The sequence below is a fragment of the Emys orbicularis genome, chromosome 10 (genome assembly GCF_028017835.1).
Source record: "Emys orbicularis isolate rEmyOrb1 chromosome 10, rEmyOrb1.hap1, whole genome shotgun sequence".
Lineage (NCBI taxonomy): Eukaryota > Metazoa > Chordata > Testudines > Emydidae > Emys > Emys orbicularis.
In genome coordinates this window covers 74,091,255-74,106,551 of record NC_088692.1, presented here as the reverse complement: position 1 = coordinate 74,106,551, position 15,297 = coordinate 74,091,255, and the positions used below count along the sequence as shown (strand labels likewise).

Here is a 15,297-nt window from a genome sequence, read left to right as displayed (position 1 = left end):
AAGTACTGCACGTTTCTAGATTTATGGTCAGCACTGGCAGGCTCTCTTGCCTATGTTACTTCCAGTCCTTCTACCTAAATAGCAAAGGAAATAAATAGGCCCACATTTGAGTACTGTGCAGTGTACCAGTTCAAGCAACATGAAGAGTTTTATGACAGCATTCTTATATTTGTATTTAACTGGATAGGAATCATAGTACGGCAAATGTACAGGTAGCAATTTAAGTTTCTTGTCATAATACTTGTTCTGGAAGAATGGAAGCCTGATAAAGTCCTCAGTGAAAATCAGGCCCTACATCTTCAGTGCACTGTACAGACATTAACTATATAATGCTCACAACACTCCTAGAGATTGCTAAACATTACCCTCATTTTATAGACAGGGAAGCTGAAGGAGACAGGGTAAGTGACAGCAAAAGAACAAGCTACAATTAGAGCTCAGGAGTTCCTGGATCCCGGTCTTGTCCTTAATCTACCAGTAAAGATGCCTCTCTGATATTAGCAGGCTTGAATACGATACAGGAATTACAGAATTAAATCCAGGAGGAACTCTTTGAGGGAAGGGGAAAGAATATATCATTCAAACGGCCTGACTATATATCTCTGGGCAAACACCAATAAAAGGGAAACATTACTTTTTTAAGAGGATGATGAAGCTATAAGCAAATACTGCCATTCCAACAAGGAAGTAAGCCAGGGGCAGCCGATACCCAGCTTTCCCAATCTTCCGATCTCGGCCATAGTAGCCATAGAATAAAACAGAGTACTGGAGATAACCCTGCAAAGACAACATACAGTCAACATCAGCACCCACACCTGATTAAATTAACACACGAAGAATTCATGCAACAAAGCAATGAAGTGTGCTTTTAAGCCTTGCCCCCAGTGACCAGATGGTGTCCAGGTCCTGTGCTGATGCAAACTGCTCCTTTGGGATGGTCTTGCTGATAGTGCTTCCAAATGGCGCTCCTGCCAGGAGCTGATAAGAGAGAAAAGGTCTTAAAAACTGTGTAAAGCAGACAGTGCTACCACATGGTCTGTTGAGCACAGCCCGAAACAAGCTGCAACAAACTGCCTACCTGAGGGGAAGTATCAGAAGTACTATTACTGTCATTCATTCTCCTAAACTAGAAGTGTAGTGACAAATTCTGCATTCAACTCCTGCTGAGGTCAATGGGTGTTGGCCATGTCTATCTGATGGCAGAATTTAGCCCCTGAAGTCTAATTTTTAGGTAAGTTATTACTGTATAGACATAAGAGCTATTAAAGCACAGTATAATGTATGGGGAAGATAAATTTTTAGATCATTTATCACACTGATGTACATTAAAACCTGCTTCCTACTATATTAGATTGGTGTGCTAGACTTTTTCTCTTTATACATAAGACAATATAGACACTAAAGGCCTGGTTTGCACTGATGATCACACAGAGCTCCAGCTGAAGTGTCACAGAGTTGTGGATGCTCAGAACATCTGAAAATCAGGCTCTAAGGGCCAAAAACTGAGAGATGCTGAGCACCGATTTCTCCAGATGAAGCGAAGAGACGCTTCGGGTGCTCAACACGTGCTCTGCACCTTGCAGGATTGGGTCCCTAATATCAGCAATCAGAAACATCTACATTACATTAGTATGTTGGTAAAATGTCATCTGAGACATTAATGGCAAGTTTCTCTCCTCCTCTGGCAGAATAATGCTCAACAGAGGAAAGTATTTTAAATCATTTAAATTGTACACTCGGAAAAAATCATGTATGCCTTTGAGCAGAACATTTATTTAATTCAGGAAGGGAAATGCTACAGTCAGTGTTTTTCTATAGATATTGGAGATATGTCCTAACCTCTGGTAAGACCACAAATGCTCCTGTCATTATGGTAAGCACAATATTGATTCCAAATAGCCATCTCAAAAAGATGAAATAAGAGGCAACTCCAGATCCAAAATGACCTGAAACCACAGGAAATACTTATATCAGCTATGAAGCCTATCAGAAGCTGTATCACTTATTAATGAAGTATTATTTGATCATTAAAAAAAACAACAACTTTTCCTTCTCTGCAATGCACAGATCAAGACAGAGAAAATGCTATAACATCAATAATACAGAACTGTAATATAAACTGCTATTCATAGGTTTAAAAATCATTTTTAAATCAACATTTACAAGTGAAGTAGTTATGATCACAGGAATCTTCTTGGTTCAGGTTATACATAGCTTCTTATTTGCTGTTTATACAGAAACTTACATCAAAATGCATGTGTAGCTATTATTAGTAGTTAATCTCACCTGTTTAGTTCGGCATCTAAGAATTCTCATCTTAAGTTTATGCAAACCATTTTGCTCTGCAAACCAGGCTGGAAACTTAATAAGATCAGTCCTTTTTAAAATGTGCTATTTCCAATATCTCCTGATTTTGTCTGGACTGAAAATAGTGGTTCCAATTCTGATTTCCACAGTGCATCTTCATTGGCTACAGCAGAACTACTCATAATTCATAACACCATTAAGGAGTAGAGAATCAGGCCCTCTTTGTTTACAATTTTATTACACAAAAATTCTGATTTCCATCACTGTCCACATGATCACAGTTGGTCCTAAGTATTGCAGGCTTTGTGCAAAGCAAGTCACATGGGGCCTCAGACTGACATCCACAATCTCCATTACATAAGTGGGATTAGGGACCCTGGCACACGACTGGTTGGGTCAGCAATGTTGGTCATTAAGGTGATGCAGAAGCGGATAAATGGGCAGTCTGGGTGCTTGTAATTTCAAGAAGGTCAGAAGGGTTTTAACAACTAGGTGTGTGGGGTGGAGGCAGATTGTATTAGGCCCTTACTGCATGTCGGGAAGGAATACTACACCATGTAGACAGGGAGAATGTTCGCTTGTCATCTGGAAGGAGCAGGAAGAGCCCACTGGTACATACACTGCTGGCTCCCTTAGTTGATACAAACAGGGAGCAGTGTAAAAAGTCTGAATGGTCTGGTCTGAACATTCATTTTACAGCCAAATAAATACAGTAGTTGCCAATAAATTGTCAAAATTATGGAGCTGTTTTTATCCACGTGAAAATATCTGCAGTACAGAAAAATCCCTTCCATTTAGAACAAGATTAGAACTAGATGTGAACATTGTCAGGAAAATATATTTTCCATTTTTGACCATCTTTAATATAGTTATTAAAGGTGGTCAATCACAATACTTAGCTCTTATATGGTGCTTTTCATCCATAGATCTCAAAGCACTTTACACTGGAGGGAAAGTTTAGTTTTAAAATATAGACTACATGTGAGGTCTCGGCTCCCGGCTCCATTCCCTTTGCTTCTAACAGGGCAAGTGGAGATTCTCTGCTTTAGGAGAATTTCCCTTACATAGCTGGCTCTGTGACATCTGCTCCCAGCTTGCTGATGTAAGAGGCAGGTCAGGGATGGACAAGAGTCAAAAGGAAATATGGCCTGAATTGCCACTGTCTAAATTATATCAGGTTTCAGAGTATTATATTAGAGGCCAAATGGCTGGAGAGATGGCTTTGATCCAGTTTTCCCACTCCATGTCCTGTGCTGAGCACATCTTGGGCCAGACCCAATACAGACATCTGGGCCTATGTCTGTATTGCAAAAATACTTCAGCAGTTTATAGCGCTACAGGGCCTTTTAAACTACAGTTGCCACACTGTAGTAACATTATACTAGTATCACTAAAGACTATAATTGAGAAACAAATGTGGTATCTAACACACCAAGAGTAATACATGTGTTGACTTTTTAATGACAACCACACTACTTTGATGAAACTTTTAATGTTTTTATAATATTATTATATATTTCACTAATTCAGTGAGTTCAAACATAACCCTTAAGCCTAGTATTTTAGCATGGTTTGCATTGCACAATCCCACTAAATCTCCATACTTACTTTCTATTTTCTTTATTCTCATTTCCCAAGGAATGAAGATTACCATAAAGTTATATGCAAGCCGAACAAACTTCTTCCAGAGCTAAGAAAAGGGCACAGAAATAAGAGATTTGTAACTTTTGCACATAAAGCAATAATTGTCAAAAAGGTATGAAAGTATTTTGTCCATGTGTAGCATCTTTCATCTAGTATCAGAAAGCATGTTATAAAAAACAACTAAGAAGTTTCACAGCACTCCTGTGAGGTACGTAAGATACATAAATTGAGTCATGGTTGCGGGGACAGACAGTTCAGAAACTTTCCAGAAGTCAGAGAACCAGGTACAGAATCCAGGAGTCCCAATTCCCAAGTGAATGCTCTAATCACTAAAGCACACATGCATATATAAGAGAGAAGTTTTAATGATCTTAAGAGAATACCCTACAAAGAGCATTTTCCACCACTCTTTTTATATCTGGAACAACCAATGAGGGTACCCACCAAAAATACAATATATTTTAAATTTAGACCCATTTGAAATATACCTGAGATATATTTTAATACATCAGCACATTATTTGTCTGAAGCTGTATATATTAACAGCAACACAGAACCTTTAATGCTTTGCATAAGAGTTACATTCTTAGTTGAAAGGAATTCTTCATGTAACATACCTCTAAAGTCTATGCCCACACTGAGGATAACACCCTACCTCTGCTTTCAGCTAATGCAGTTACTCCTTTAGCTCAAATGGTAGAGGTTTGGGCTTCAGTGCTCAAGATTCCAAGTTCACTGCTGGTAAGAATTGTTACACTTACATCTCCTACACCATAAGAGCTTTGCTGTGGAACATGTACGTCAACAGAACAAGAAAGATTTATTTTGCTTTGATGTAGGGGATCATGCCTTATTTCCCCCCTCTGCCTACTCTGTGGAGACTCTTCTTCTGGAGAGATGCAAACATTGCTTTCTCTCTCAAGTTCAACTTCCATCTACAGAACAACCTCAGGGATAAACTCAAGGAGAGTTGCACAAAAGTGACTGAGAGCACCCTATGACCCTTAGACAAGAAATAAGAAAGATAAGAATAAACTAAACCTGTGACAAGGAAAATGAATATTTAAGTGAAGTAAAGTATGCATCGGAGAGAGAATGCAAAAGTAGATGAATTTATGAGCACAAAGCATTTTAAACAGATTCAGAAATTGTTACCAGACTAAGCCAGCATTTATCACAGTGTTTATGTACTTTATTAAGGAATCCTACTGAATAAGAAACCAGATTTCTTATTGAATGAATGACTACATAACACCTAATTTCAAATGTATAAGAGCAAGTAACTCTGAGCTAAGTCCTAATTCTTCTTAGAGACAGTGATCATTAATACTGAACTGCAGCATAATCACGCGGTCTCAACTCTATGCTTGAGGATTTACTTCGAGCGCTTTGGACACATTTTCAAAGGGACCTCAACTCAGCCTCTAATTTGTGTGTGCCTAATTATTTTCATAGACAATAGACAGTTTTTTCACACACAATGGCATTTGCATGTGCAAATGAGAATGCACAAGTGACTGTGTGCACAACTGAGGACAAATTTTGATAGTCCTTGAAATAAAAATATAACCTTAAATATGCACTCATATTATTTCATGCCAGTAACCTCTACTCACAAAACATTATAATAACTTTTCTTATTTAATTCAGAAATGAATAGTAACTTTACTATCTATTGTAAATTGACTATATGCAAGTACAGTATTTTATCAGGTAATTCAAGATAATTTCATAGACATTTTCTTATGCTATCTGCTTCTGTTTCGTAAAAAGTAGAGAAATATTGTATATTCTGAAATTCAGTGATGAACAGGATGGCAACAACATTTATGTACATTAGTCATTTTTAAACACAAATTTACAGTAGATCTAGTTATTTTAAATATATATATATATAAGCAAATGGCAATATCAACATATTACAAATAGTCTAATCTGCTAAAGCCAAAGCAGAAGCAGACTTACATTTTAATTAATAAATGCATCAATCTACATGGTCAAAGTTAATTAATTTTTATGATGCTATTAAGGTGTTATTGCAAGAATTAACAGATGCTATGAACTGCACCAAAGTCGCTACTTTAATTGGAAAGCAGTGTTCATAAGGCTGGAAAAGGGATCAAGCAACACGTACAGGTTGCACTGCAGGCATATAAATTATATATATATGGATGTCAATCTGAAAAAGCTTCGAGTAGCATTGATAAAAAAATAACTTCTAGTCCTGCATACTGATCACCTGAATAAAAAGGAATAATAATTTTCATCTTCATAGTCAAGACTCTGGGTAATTTTTATATGAACAAACATTGATTTATTAGTTTTAATCATAATGAACAATACTTTAGAAGTGATTTAATCTAATTGCTAGAAAATAATACTACATACCATTTGCCAGCTCTTTTTTTTTTTAAAACTATGGCTACGGTGATGGGTGCAAAACCTATGGAAGGGTTAGTAAACTCTTACAAGTTGCTAATTAAGTATCCTACTCTCAGGCTATTCAACCAGTGAATGCTTATTCTGGTGGTGTAATGCTTCTATTGTGTATTTCATGATTTGCCAAATGGGCCATCGGTCAATATTCTTCTGGAAAAAACTGTCTAAACCTGTCTCCCTAGTTTAAAGAACAATTCAGCTCTCTAGCTTGTGCTGCGAATTTAACCCTTTACAAAAAAAAAAAAAAAGGACTTTCTAGTTTCCCTAATTCATAGCCAGCAAGCTAATACTATTACGCCAAACACAATAATTACTGGTAATGAACTTCTGAAATATATAGATGTATTCAGAACAGAGACAAGTAAAAACACACAACATGGATAATTAAATGAGATACCCACAGACTTTGAGGGCATTGTGAAGTATAAAGCAAAAGCCAAAATTTTGTTACAATATAGCAAGTCCAACCTGTACAATTTAGCAGGTGTCTGCTGTTCAAAGTCCTTAGGCACTCAAATCTTTCAAACCGGGTGAAATCTTGGCCCCAGTGAAGTCAATGGCAAAACTTCACTCATAATGCCTAATGTGTGTGTGTGCATGGGCCCGCCCCCTCAGACAGACCAATAAAACACAACTTTCCACTATCCAGGAAGGTTGTATTTTTTATCAACTGTTTCTGATGACATAAGAGCAAAGCTAAAGTACTGTTGTTTATGTGTCAATAGAACAACAGATAAATATTTAGCCTTACAATTTTTAGTTTGGTTATCCTGCATTTTATATTCTATTACACACATACACACACACCACAGTACAGTACAGTACAAGCACATTATTAAGTTTGTAAATGCAAGTCCTCAAAAGTTAGGAAGTACCAGTATTGAGGTTGCCTGTGCAACCTTAATTCAGTCCCCTTCTGCGTATGCATTATGATAGAGTCTTTAATTACATGATCACATTAGGGTTGCCTGGCACCTGTCTGGTTTTCAGCACAGTCCCCGGATGCCATCTGACAAGCCCTGATGTCTGTTCTTTTTAATCTGTGGAAAAGGTGGCAACCCAAAGTGGAAGGAAGGAGGCAATGCAGCAGCAGCTGCTGCCATCTCCAGAGCCAGGCTGCTCATGCAGCTGGTGGTGGCGCATGGCCCTGTGCAGCCCACAGGTGGCAGGCAAGGTGGCCTCGGCTGTGCTGGTGAAGACTTGTGAGTGACAGGGGCAGGATCTTGGGGGAAGAGGCGGAGCAGGGGTGGGGCCTGGGGAAAGAGGCAAGGCAAAGGCTGGGCCTCGGGGGTCTGGTTACCATCCATTAGAAAGGTGATAACCCTAGATCACATACTATTTTTCCACAGGATCTCTCCCCAAAGTGTTCATAACATTACCTTGAAAACAAAAAGGCAGAAACACTTCTCATACTAAATGACTGTACTTGGGCCCCTACTTCAGCAAAACAACTCTTTATAGAATACACATTGTTTGGCTCCTGTTCCCATCACCAACCTTCTGGCAGACACACATTATTTGCTGGAGTATTTGAAAAGAAAAAATACTCATGTTACCGGAACGAGGCCCATCCCTCATACATCAAATTAGTTTGCAAAAATGTAATTACTAAATTCTTAATAGAAAAAAGAAGCTTATAACTGGATTTTTCTTCCACACAATTCTTGAACTGGGGAGCAGTGTTTCACAGAAAATAGGTACTTCTGTAAATGAGAATTCCAGATAATTGTTATAGGAAAGAGCTGTAGTTTTAATGAAAAGCAGACGTACCTCTGCACCAGCTGCTTGGTAACCTCTTGTTCTAGTGAGCCTGCCTTCATATTTCAACACAATCTCCTTAGCTTGTCTGCAGAGGAAGACAAAATCTTTATTTCATGTAACCAAAAATCTTATTACACTCTGAACTTGGGCCATACCACACATAAATGAAAGTTGCCAAGTAATGGGAAATATTGTCACAACAGACTACCTGCCCAATCCTGAAGTCCTTACTCAGGCAAAACTTCATTTTTACTTAAAATAAGAGTATTGCTAACAATTTAAATTAATGGGAGTTTTGTCTGAGAAAGAACCACAGGATCAGATCCCAACAGTTTGCAAAACGAATGTAAGATTTTCACTTTAGGGAGAGCTTCAGTAACATTTTTTCCTGTGCCCTGCTCCCTGGTTTCTTGAATTTTTCTGTAACAATGTAACCTAAATTGTCTCAAAGTAAAAACAATATAATACCTCATTTAGTTCAGTTTATGTGGATACCAACACTTCTTCTGAAAGTATAGTCTAAAGCATGGGGTTGATCAATATAGCAACTGATTAATATTAAACTACTGGTTACATTTTAATCAGAGGTATTGGACAAGATATGCATACAGGCCTAATCCTACTCCAGACCACACCTGGAGTATTGTGTCCAGTTTTGGTCCCCCCACTACAGAAGGGATGTGGACAAATTGGAGAGAGTCCAGCGGTAGGCAGTGAAAATGATTAGGGGCAGGGCCGGCTCCAGTGTTTTTGCTGCCCCAAGTGGCAAAAAAAAAAAAAAAAAGCCGCGATCGGCGGCAGCTCTACCGCCGCCGCTTCATTCTTCAGCAGCAATTCGGTGGCAGGGACTGAGGGACCCGCCGCCGAATTGCCGCCGAAGAGCCGGACGTGCCGCCCCTTACCGTTGGCCGCCCCAAGCACCTGCTTGCTGCGCTGGTGCCTGGAGCCGGGCCTGATTAGGGCGCTGGGGCACATGACTTATGAGGAGAGGCTGAGGGAACTTGGCTTATTTAGTCTGCAGAAGAGAAGAATGAGGGGGGATTTGATAGCCGCCTTCAACTACGTGAAGGGGGTTCCAAAGAGGATGGAGCTAGGCTGTTCTCAGTGGTGGCAGATGACAGGACAAGGAGCAATGGTCTCAAGTTGCAGTGGGGGAGGTCTAGGTTGGATATTAGGAAACACTATTTCACTAGGAGGGTGGTGAAGCACTGGAATGGGTTACCTAGGGAGGTGGTGGAATCTCCATCCTTAGAGGTTTTTAAGGCCTGGCTTGACAAAGCCCTGGCTGGGATGATTTAGTTCGTGTTGGTCCTGCTTTGAGCAGGGGATTGGACTAGATGACCTCCTGAGGTCTCTTCCAATCCTAATATTCTATGATTTTATACTTACACTAAAGTTATGGGATTTTTTTACTTTTGTGGGAGCTGAATAGGGGCCATAGGCAATCAGACAGGACAGGAACAGGGCATTTGCACATCCATGAAGGCGGCTTGGGTTTAGCTGCAAATTATGGGTTCTCACTCCAGGGATATGAGAAAAGTCTCCCTTTGCTTCCCAAGACAAGGCAAAGGTGGCCTGAGCGATGAACCTTCTTTGTTAGTAAAGTGCCATTCCAGCACACAGTGAGGTGACAAGGGAGAGATTTCATAGAAAGGAAAAAAAAAGTCAAATTGAATGCACAGTGAAAAGACTGATGCTGTTTAGATAAGATATTAGAGAAAGTTATGAACTTTCATACTGTGTTTCAAATTTGGAACCATTAACACTTATGGCTTTAAACTTTATGGTCACGATGACAGTACATTGCATGCTGTCAACAGTTTACATGTACCTCATTAATCTGCAAACATGGGTACTAGTCTCTGGTATTTGAAACATAATTTAAAAGCTGAAGTGCCAAATTCTGTCTCCTCATCCAACAAAGCCTCATTACTTTCAAACACAGCCTTCCTGAATAGTGGGAAGTTGTGCTGTTTTTGACAGTGTTTCACAGAGCACAAGGACAGAATTTAGCTGATAACATATTGTTGAGTATCTTTGACAGAATGTACAATACATATGGTGACATCACAGTGGTCCTTCCTGCAGAGCCGCCCAGAGGATTCAGGGGGCCTGAGGCAAAGCAATTTCAGGGGCTCCTTCCATAAAAAAAAGTTGCAATACTATAGAATACTATATTCTCATGGGGGCCCTGCGAGGCCCGGGGCAAATTGCCCCACTTGCCCCCCCGCCTGGGCGGCCCTGGGAAAAATAAACATTTAAATACCTTCCGCATCTCGGCACAAACCCAGTTTTGAGAAAACTTCTTTTCAAGTCATCTTTACAAGGTATCACTGGTTCTCAGCATCAGCTAGTGCTAAAAGGCACTAAAGCTTATTAAAAGGGTTGTACAAATATTCTCCGTCAAACCTTTTTTTGGATTGAAAACTAGGGGTTTTTAAAAAGCAGAGAAAAATCACGACAATGTCTGCTTTCCTTCAAAATTTGTTGTGTTTTTTTTTAATTGAAAAGCTGAAATTCGCCTGCCAAAACCTGAACGTGGTTTGGGGTTTGTTTCAGAAGTGTGTGGCCAAATATTTGCTGCTTGCTGTGTTTGATTGTTTAAAGAAACAATGAAAAATTCTATTTAAAAAAAATCCAAAACTTTTGAACCACCTCAGCTTGTGACCGAACGCCTGAGCCCATCCAGTCAGAGATTTTTCCAGGTTTCTAATACTTTGCTGGCTTCCTTGACTCATATCTGTTTCCATAACTTCGGATTCATTTAGGTTAGAACATAAGAACATAAGAATGGCCATACTGGGTCAGACCAAAGGTCCATCCAGTCCAGTATCCTGTCTACCGACAGTGCCCCAGAGGGAGTGAACCTAAGAGGTAATGATGAAGTGATATCTCTCCTGCCATCCATCTCCACCGTCTGCCAAACAGAGGCTAGGGACACCATTCCTTACCTATCCTGGCTAATAGCCATTAGTGGACTTAACCTCCATGAATTTATCTGTTTCCTAGAGACTGGCTCCATGGGGTCCCTCGCAAACTGGAGACGGTTACTGTGGGTTTGTCTTTAGTATAGACTATGTACATACTCCACGAACTGAGCATTTGAGCTTGTTCCAGAATCTGGGATGAGCCTATGCTGTGAAAACTGAAATGCTCAAAATAGCACATACATGTGAATTAAATTAAATTAAATTGCTAAAATTAAATTAACCCAGGGGGGTCTCAAACTCGGGGTCGGGACCCCTCAGGGGGTCACGAGGTTATTACTGGGGGTTGCGAGCTGTCAGCCTCCACCTCAAACCCTGCTTTGCCTCCAGCATTTATAATAGTGTTAAATATTTAAAAAAGTGTTTTTAATTTATAAGGGGGGGGTCGCACTCAGAGGTTTGCTATGTGAAAGGGGTCAAAAGTTTGAGAACCACTTAATTAACCCCTCTGGAGCCTTGGGGAATGCAGGTGAGGGGGGGTCTCCCTTGGTAGGGTTGGGAAGGAGGTAGGTGGTGTAGGATATTGCTCTTCTCATGTGATCCCTCCCCCATGGCTCACTTGGCTCTACCACTGTTAATCTAAAGTGGCTAATTTTAAATGAAGCTACCCTCCCCTGACATGAATCTCCCTATGGCACTGAAATTAAATGTAGACTATAATTTGGCATTTGAGAAGTGAAAGGGATGGTAGCCCTAAGGGAAAAGATAACAGTTTGGCTCTTTGTGTTAAATAGCTGTCTGCAAGCCTCAAACTGCTGAATGAGCTTTAGGGTAGGGAAGGCTGTGCCTCCCCAAACAGTCTGGCCCTGCCCCCTATCTGACCCCCACCCACTTCCTGCCCCCCGACTGCCCCTCTCAGAATACCCGACCCATCCTGCTCCTTGTCCCCTCACCGCCCCCCCGATACCTCCCCAACCACCACCCGGGACCCCACCCCCAATGAACCCCCCCTGCTCCCTGTCCCCTGACTGCCCCGACTCCTATCCACCCCCCCACTGAGTCATGACAGACCTCCGGAATGCCCACGATCCAACCCCTCGTTCCCCGTCCCCTGACCTCCCCCCCCCAAACCTCAGCCCCCTCCCTGTCCCCGGGACTCCCTGCCCCTTATCCAACCCCACCGGCCCTGGCCCCCTTACCATGCCGCTTACCCCCGCCTCCTCCCTCTCCCGGAGCCTCAGCGCGCCACATCCAGGAGCGGCCCTGGACAGCGTTGCGGCTCCAGCGGGACCTGAGCTCCCGCCGCTCGGCTGCAGCTCCGCCCCCTTACCACGCGGCTCTGAGTGGGAGGAGCTCAGGTCCCGCTGGTGCCTCGCTGCTTTAGCTCTGTCCAGGGCCGCTCCTGGACGTGGCGCGCTGAGGGAAGGCGGAGGTGGGTGGGAGCCTCCGACGTTCTTGTGGGGGCCCCTGCAGGGCCCGGGGCAAATTGCCCCCCTTCCTCCCCCCCCCCCGGCGGCCTTGCCTTCCTGAGCATTCTAATGCAAAATCATTTAATAGTTTTAATATTCCAAATGGCTCAGGAAAAGCTCTGATCACCACTAACCAACAATACAAAGATTCTGAATTTGGAGCCCAAAACAAGGCAGAAGTGTAAAGAATGAAGAGCTGTGTGATACCTACAGCACCCCGTAGATGCTGGGCAAAGAGAAAGACAAAGCTATTCTGGCCTGATCCAAAGTTCAATGAACACGTACAAAAATGAGCTGTAATCAACTTTTATAAGCTTTTAAATTTTCAAAATCTTATGATTCCCAACCTTGTACTACTCTATGATGGAGCAGTAGGAAGATAGCTGCTGCATGATTTTCTAGCAATTGTAAGCCATTCCTATGCTCACACCTAATTTAGGTTAACAAATTTGTGAGACTTGGAAAAGCAGTAATAAATGGTGGGAGTGAAAGTGTCCATGAAAACTCTATTACCTGAGTGCCCTCAGCTTCTGTCTCATGGGCCATGGTCTGCAACGGATGTTTGCCATGATCTCTTTTTGAAATTGTATATTCTGGAAGATCTGCTCTGGGTCATTGCTGTCCGCATTTAAATCACCATTATCATCACCTGAGTTACTGAAGAGACCCACACCCATGGGGGACAAACACAAAACAAGTTATTCCCATTCAGAACTATAGCAAAGAATAGACACATATACAATCCGGTCTATAACAACAGCATAACAACAGGAGTCCACCAAACTGGAGGAAGGATTGGACTGATTTCTCTGTTGTAGTTGGAGTCACCGCTTTCCTTGGCTACTCCTAGACTATCACTGCCAGAGATGACATTTATCCCTGTAGCTCAGAAAAATACTTCTGAAGAGCAATTTTTTTTGCCTTTGGAATGCACCAGCTTGCACGCAGTGTCAGGCATTTTGGAGTACCCCTGTATCCCTCAGCAGGAATTCAGACCCTCCAGCTCCCCACATTTCAAATCATACAGCTCAAACACCATGCTGTCCTGTCCATACACTCAGTATATTTTTCAGGAACTAAGTGCTATGTAAACATTTCCAGCAAGTGCACTTAATACAAATGTATTTGCCGTATGCAGCACTACCTTCTACTTTGATTGTGATTAGGATACAGTGTCTCTTTGTTAAAATGGGGATAACAAATGCCTAGAATGCTCTAGCCCTTCAATCCTCCACACTGCGAGTACTGGGGATTAACTGTGGGACCCTGTTACAGGGGCATTAAGAGTAGCACATCCCTGAAAATGAGACATGTACCCAGATACTGGTTTCTGCAGACAATTATCTTTTTCTGATGTTGTTAGTGTATTTGTTGAGCTAAGAGGTGTTTAATTTGTGCTAGGGCTTTCCAGGACTGAGCCCCGGCACCTCTAGGCTTGACAGTTCATAGCCCTGGCACCTCTGGGCTTGCTGCATCCGTTATGCATGTAAAAAAATTACTTGAGCCCCGACACCTCTTTCATTACAAATTAAGCAGTGGAGCTAAGGATCTCAGTTCCCATCTGTAACGCATACTGTATACTGTAAGTGAAGAACAAGCAATGCTCATGCTTACAGGGGACCGCGTCTAAAAGCTCCAGCAATTAAGATTTTCCTTTAGAAACAATATAAACAGAATTGCAATGCTACATGAAACAAAGCCAACAATTTAATATCAGCTTCCTACATTTGCTGGGAATGCCACCCACTAAAACTTCCCTGCAGCTTTGCTGAAAAATGGGACACCTTTGGAATTACTCAAATAAAACCTCACTGGAGATGATTTTGGTCCTGTAAGGAACATTAAAAAAAAAAAAAAAAAGGATTTAAGGAAAAATATAACGGAAGGTTCCCTCTATCTCTTCATGTTCTTATTCGTCATTTGGATAGATTGTAGCAGAAAATGTAGAGGGGTGATGCCTCTTTTCACCCAGATCAATAATAGTTTTATCTAATATGCATTACAAGTGGAACAGAAGAAAATCTCTCACCTGTGGGGTGGCTCCTTGTACACATACATGCTGGCATGCTGCCTCACACTTTTGTGCCTTTTGCAGGACTTCGTAGTTTTCACTGCAGCAGACCCACTTACTGTTGTCATTCTGGCAATACCTGAAGCTGTGTTAGACCCGGCTGCAGCAGATGGCATTCTGGAAGGCTAGAAGGAAGACTTAGGCTCTCAGGTGAAGTACCTTAAACAGCAAATGTTATTATCTGGAACTAGAGAGCTCAGAATGACTCCCGAGCCCTGCTAAAGCAGAACACTACTCGCCTGCAGCTGGTGCTCCTAAGAGTGGGAAAGACCTGAAACCTGGCAACGCATAGATAGTCTTAAAGTGGCAGTACACAAGATGCTCAGTCTGGTATCCTTGGGGCATTCTACCTAGCTTCCCAGAGTGTGTCTGGGCATCCTGCAGTCCAAAATCCAGAGCACAGATGCCATTGCAAGTATGATAGTGACTAATCTCTAGGGTATGTCTGCCCTGCAATATAAGCCCAGGGTTCAAACTCAGGCTCAAGTCTAACCACTTCCACCCCATCTGTTTACACACAAATTGTGCTAACCCTCAGCTCAGACCCCAGGGTCCCAGGAGTCCCCCAGCAGTGGAGGGTCCGAGCTTGAGTCAAGCCGGGACCCAGGGTTCAAGCCCTGTTGCTTTGCAGTGTCGATGCAGCTCCACTAGATTCATGCTCTGGGGGTCCACTAAAAGT

General features: G+C 41.8%; 1 protein-coding gene across 1 annotated transcript in view; it reads right to left on the bottom strand.

Moving 5' to 3' along the window:
• The window catches only part of TMC3 (transmembrane channel like 3), a 44,596-nt gene extending 29,910 nt beyond the window's left edge, over positions 1-14,686 (bottom strand). Inside the window, exons 1-7 of the mRNA XM_065412720.1 lie at positions 14,577-14,686; positions 13,061-13,204; positions 8,161-8,236; positions 3,916-3,997; positions 1,840-1,946; positions 880-978; positions 635-777 (exon numbers count right to left, since the gene is read on the bottom strand). Of these exons, the coding sequence (XP_065268792.1) occupies positions 635-777; positions 880-978; positions 1,840-1,946; positions 3,916-3,997; positions 8,161-8,236; positions 13,061-13,204; positions 14,577-14,686 (761 nt within the window). The remainder of the gene's footprint in view (positions 1-634; positions 778-879; positions 979-1,839; positions 1,947-3,915; positions 3,998-8,160; positions 8,237-13,060; positions 13,205-14,576) is intronic.
• Positions 14,687-15,297: the final 611 nt, after the last annotated feature.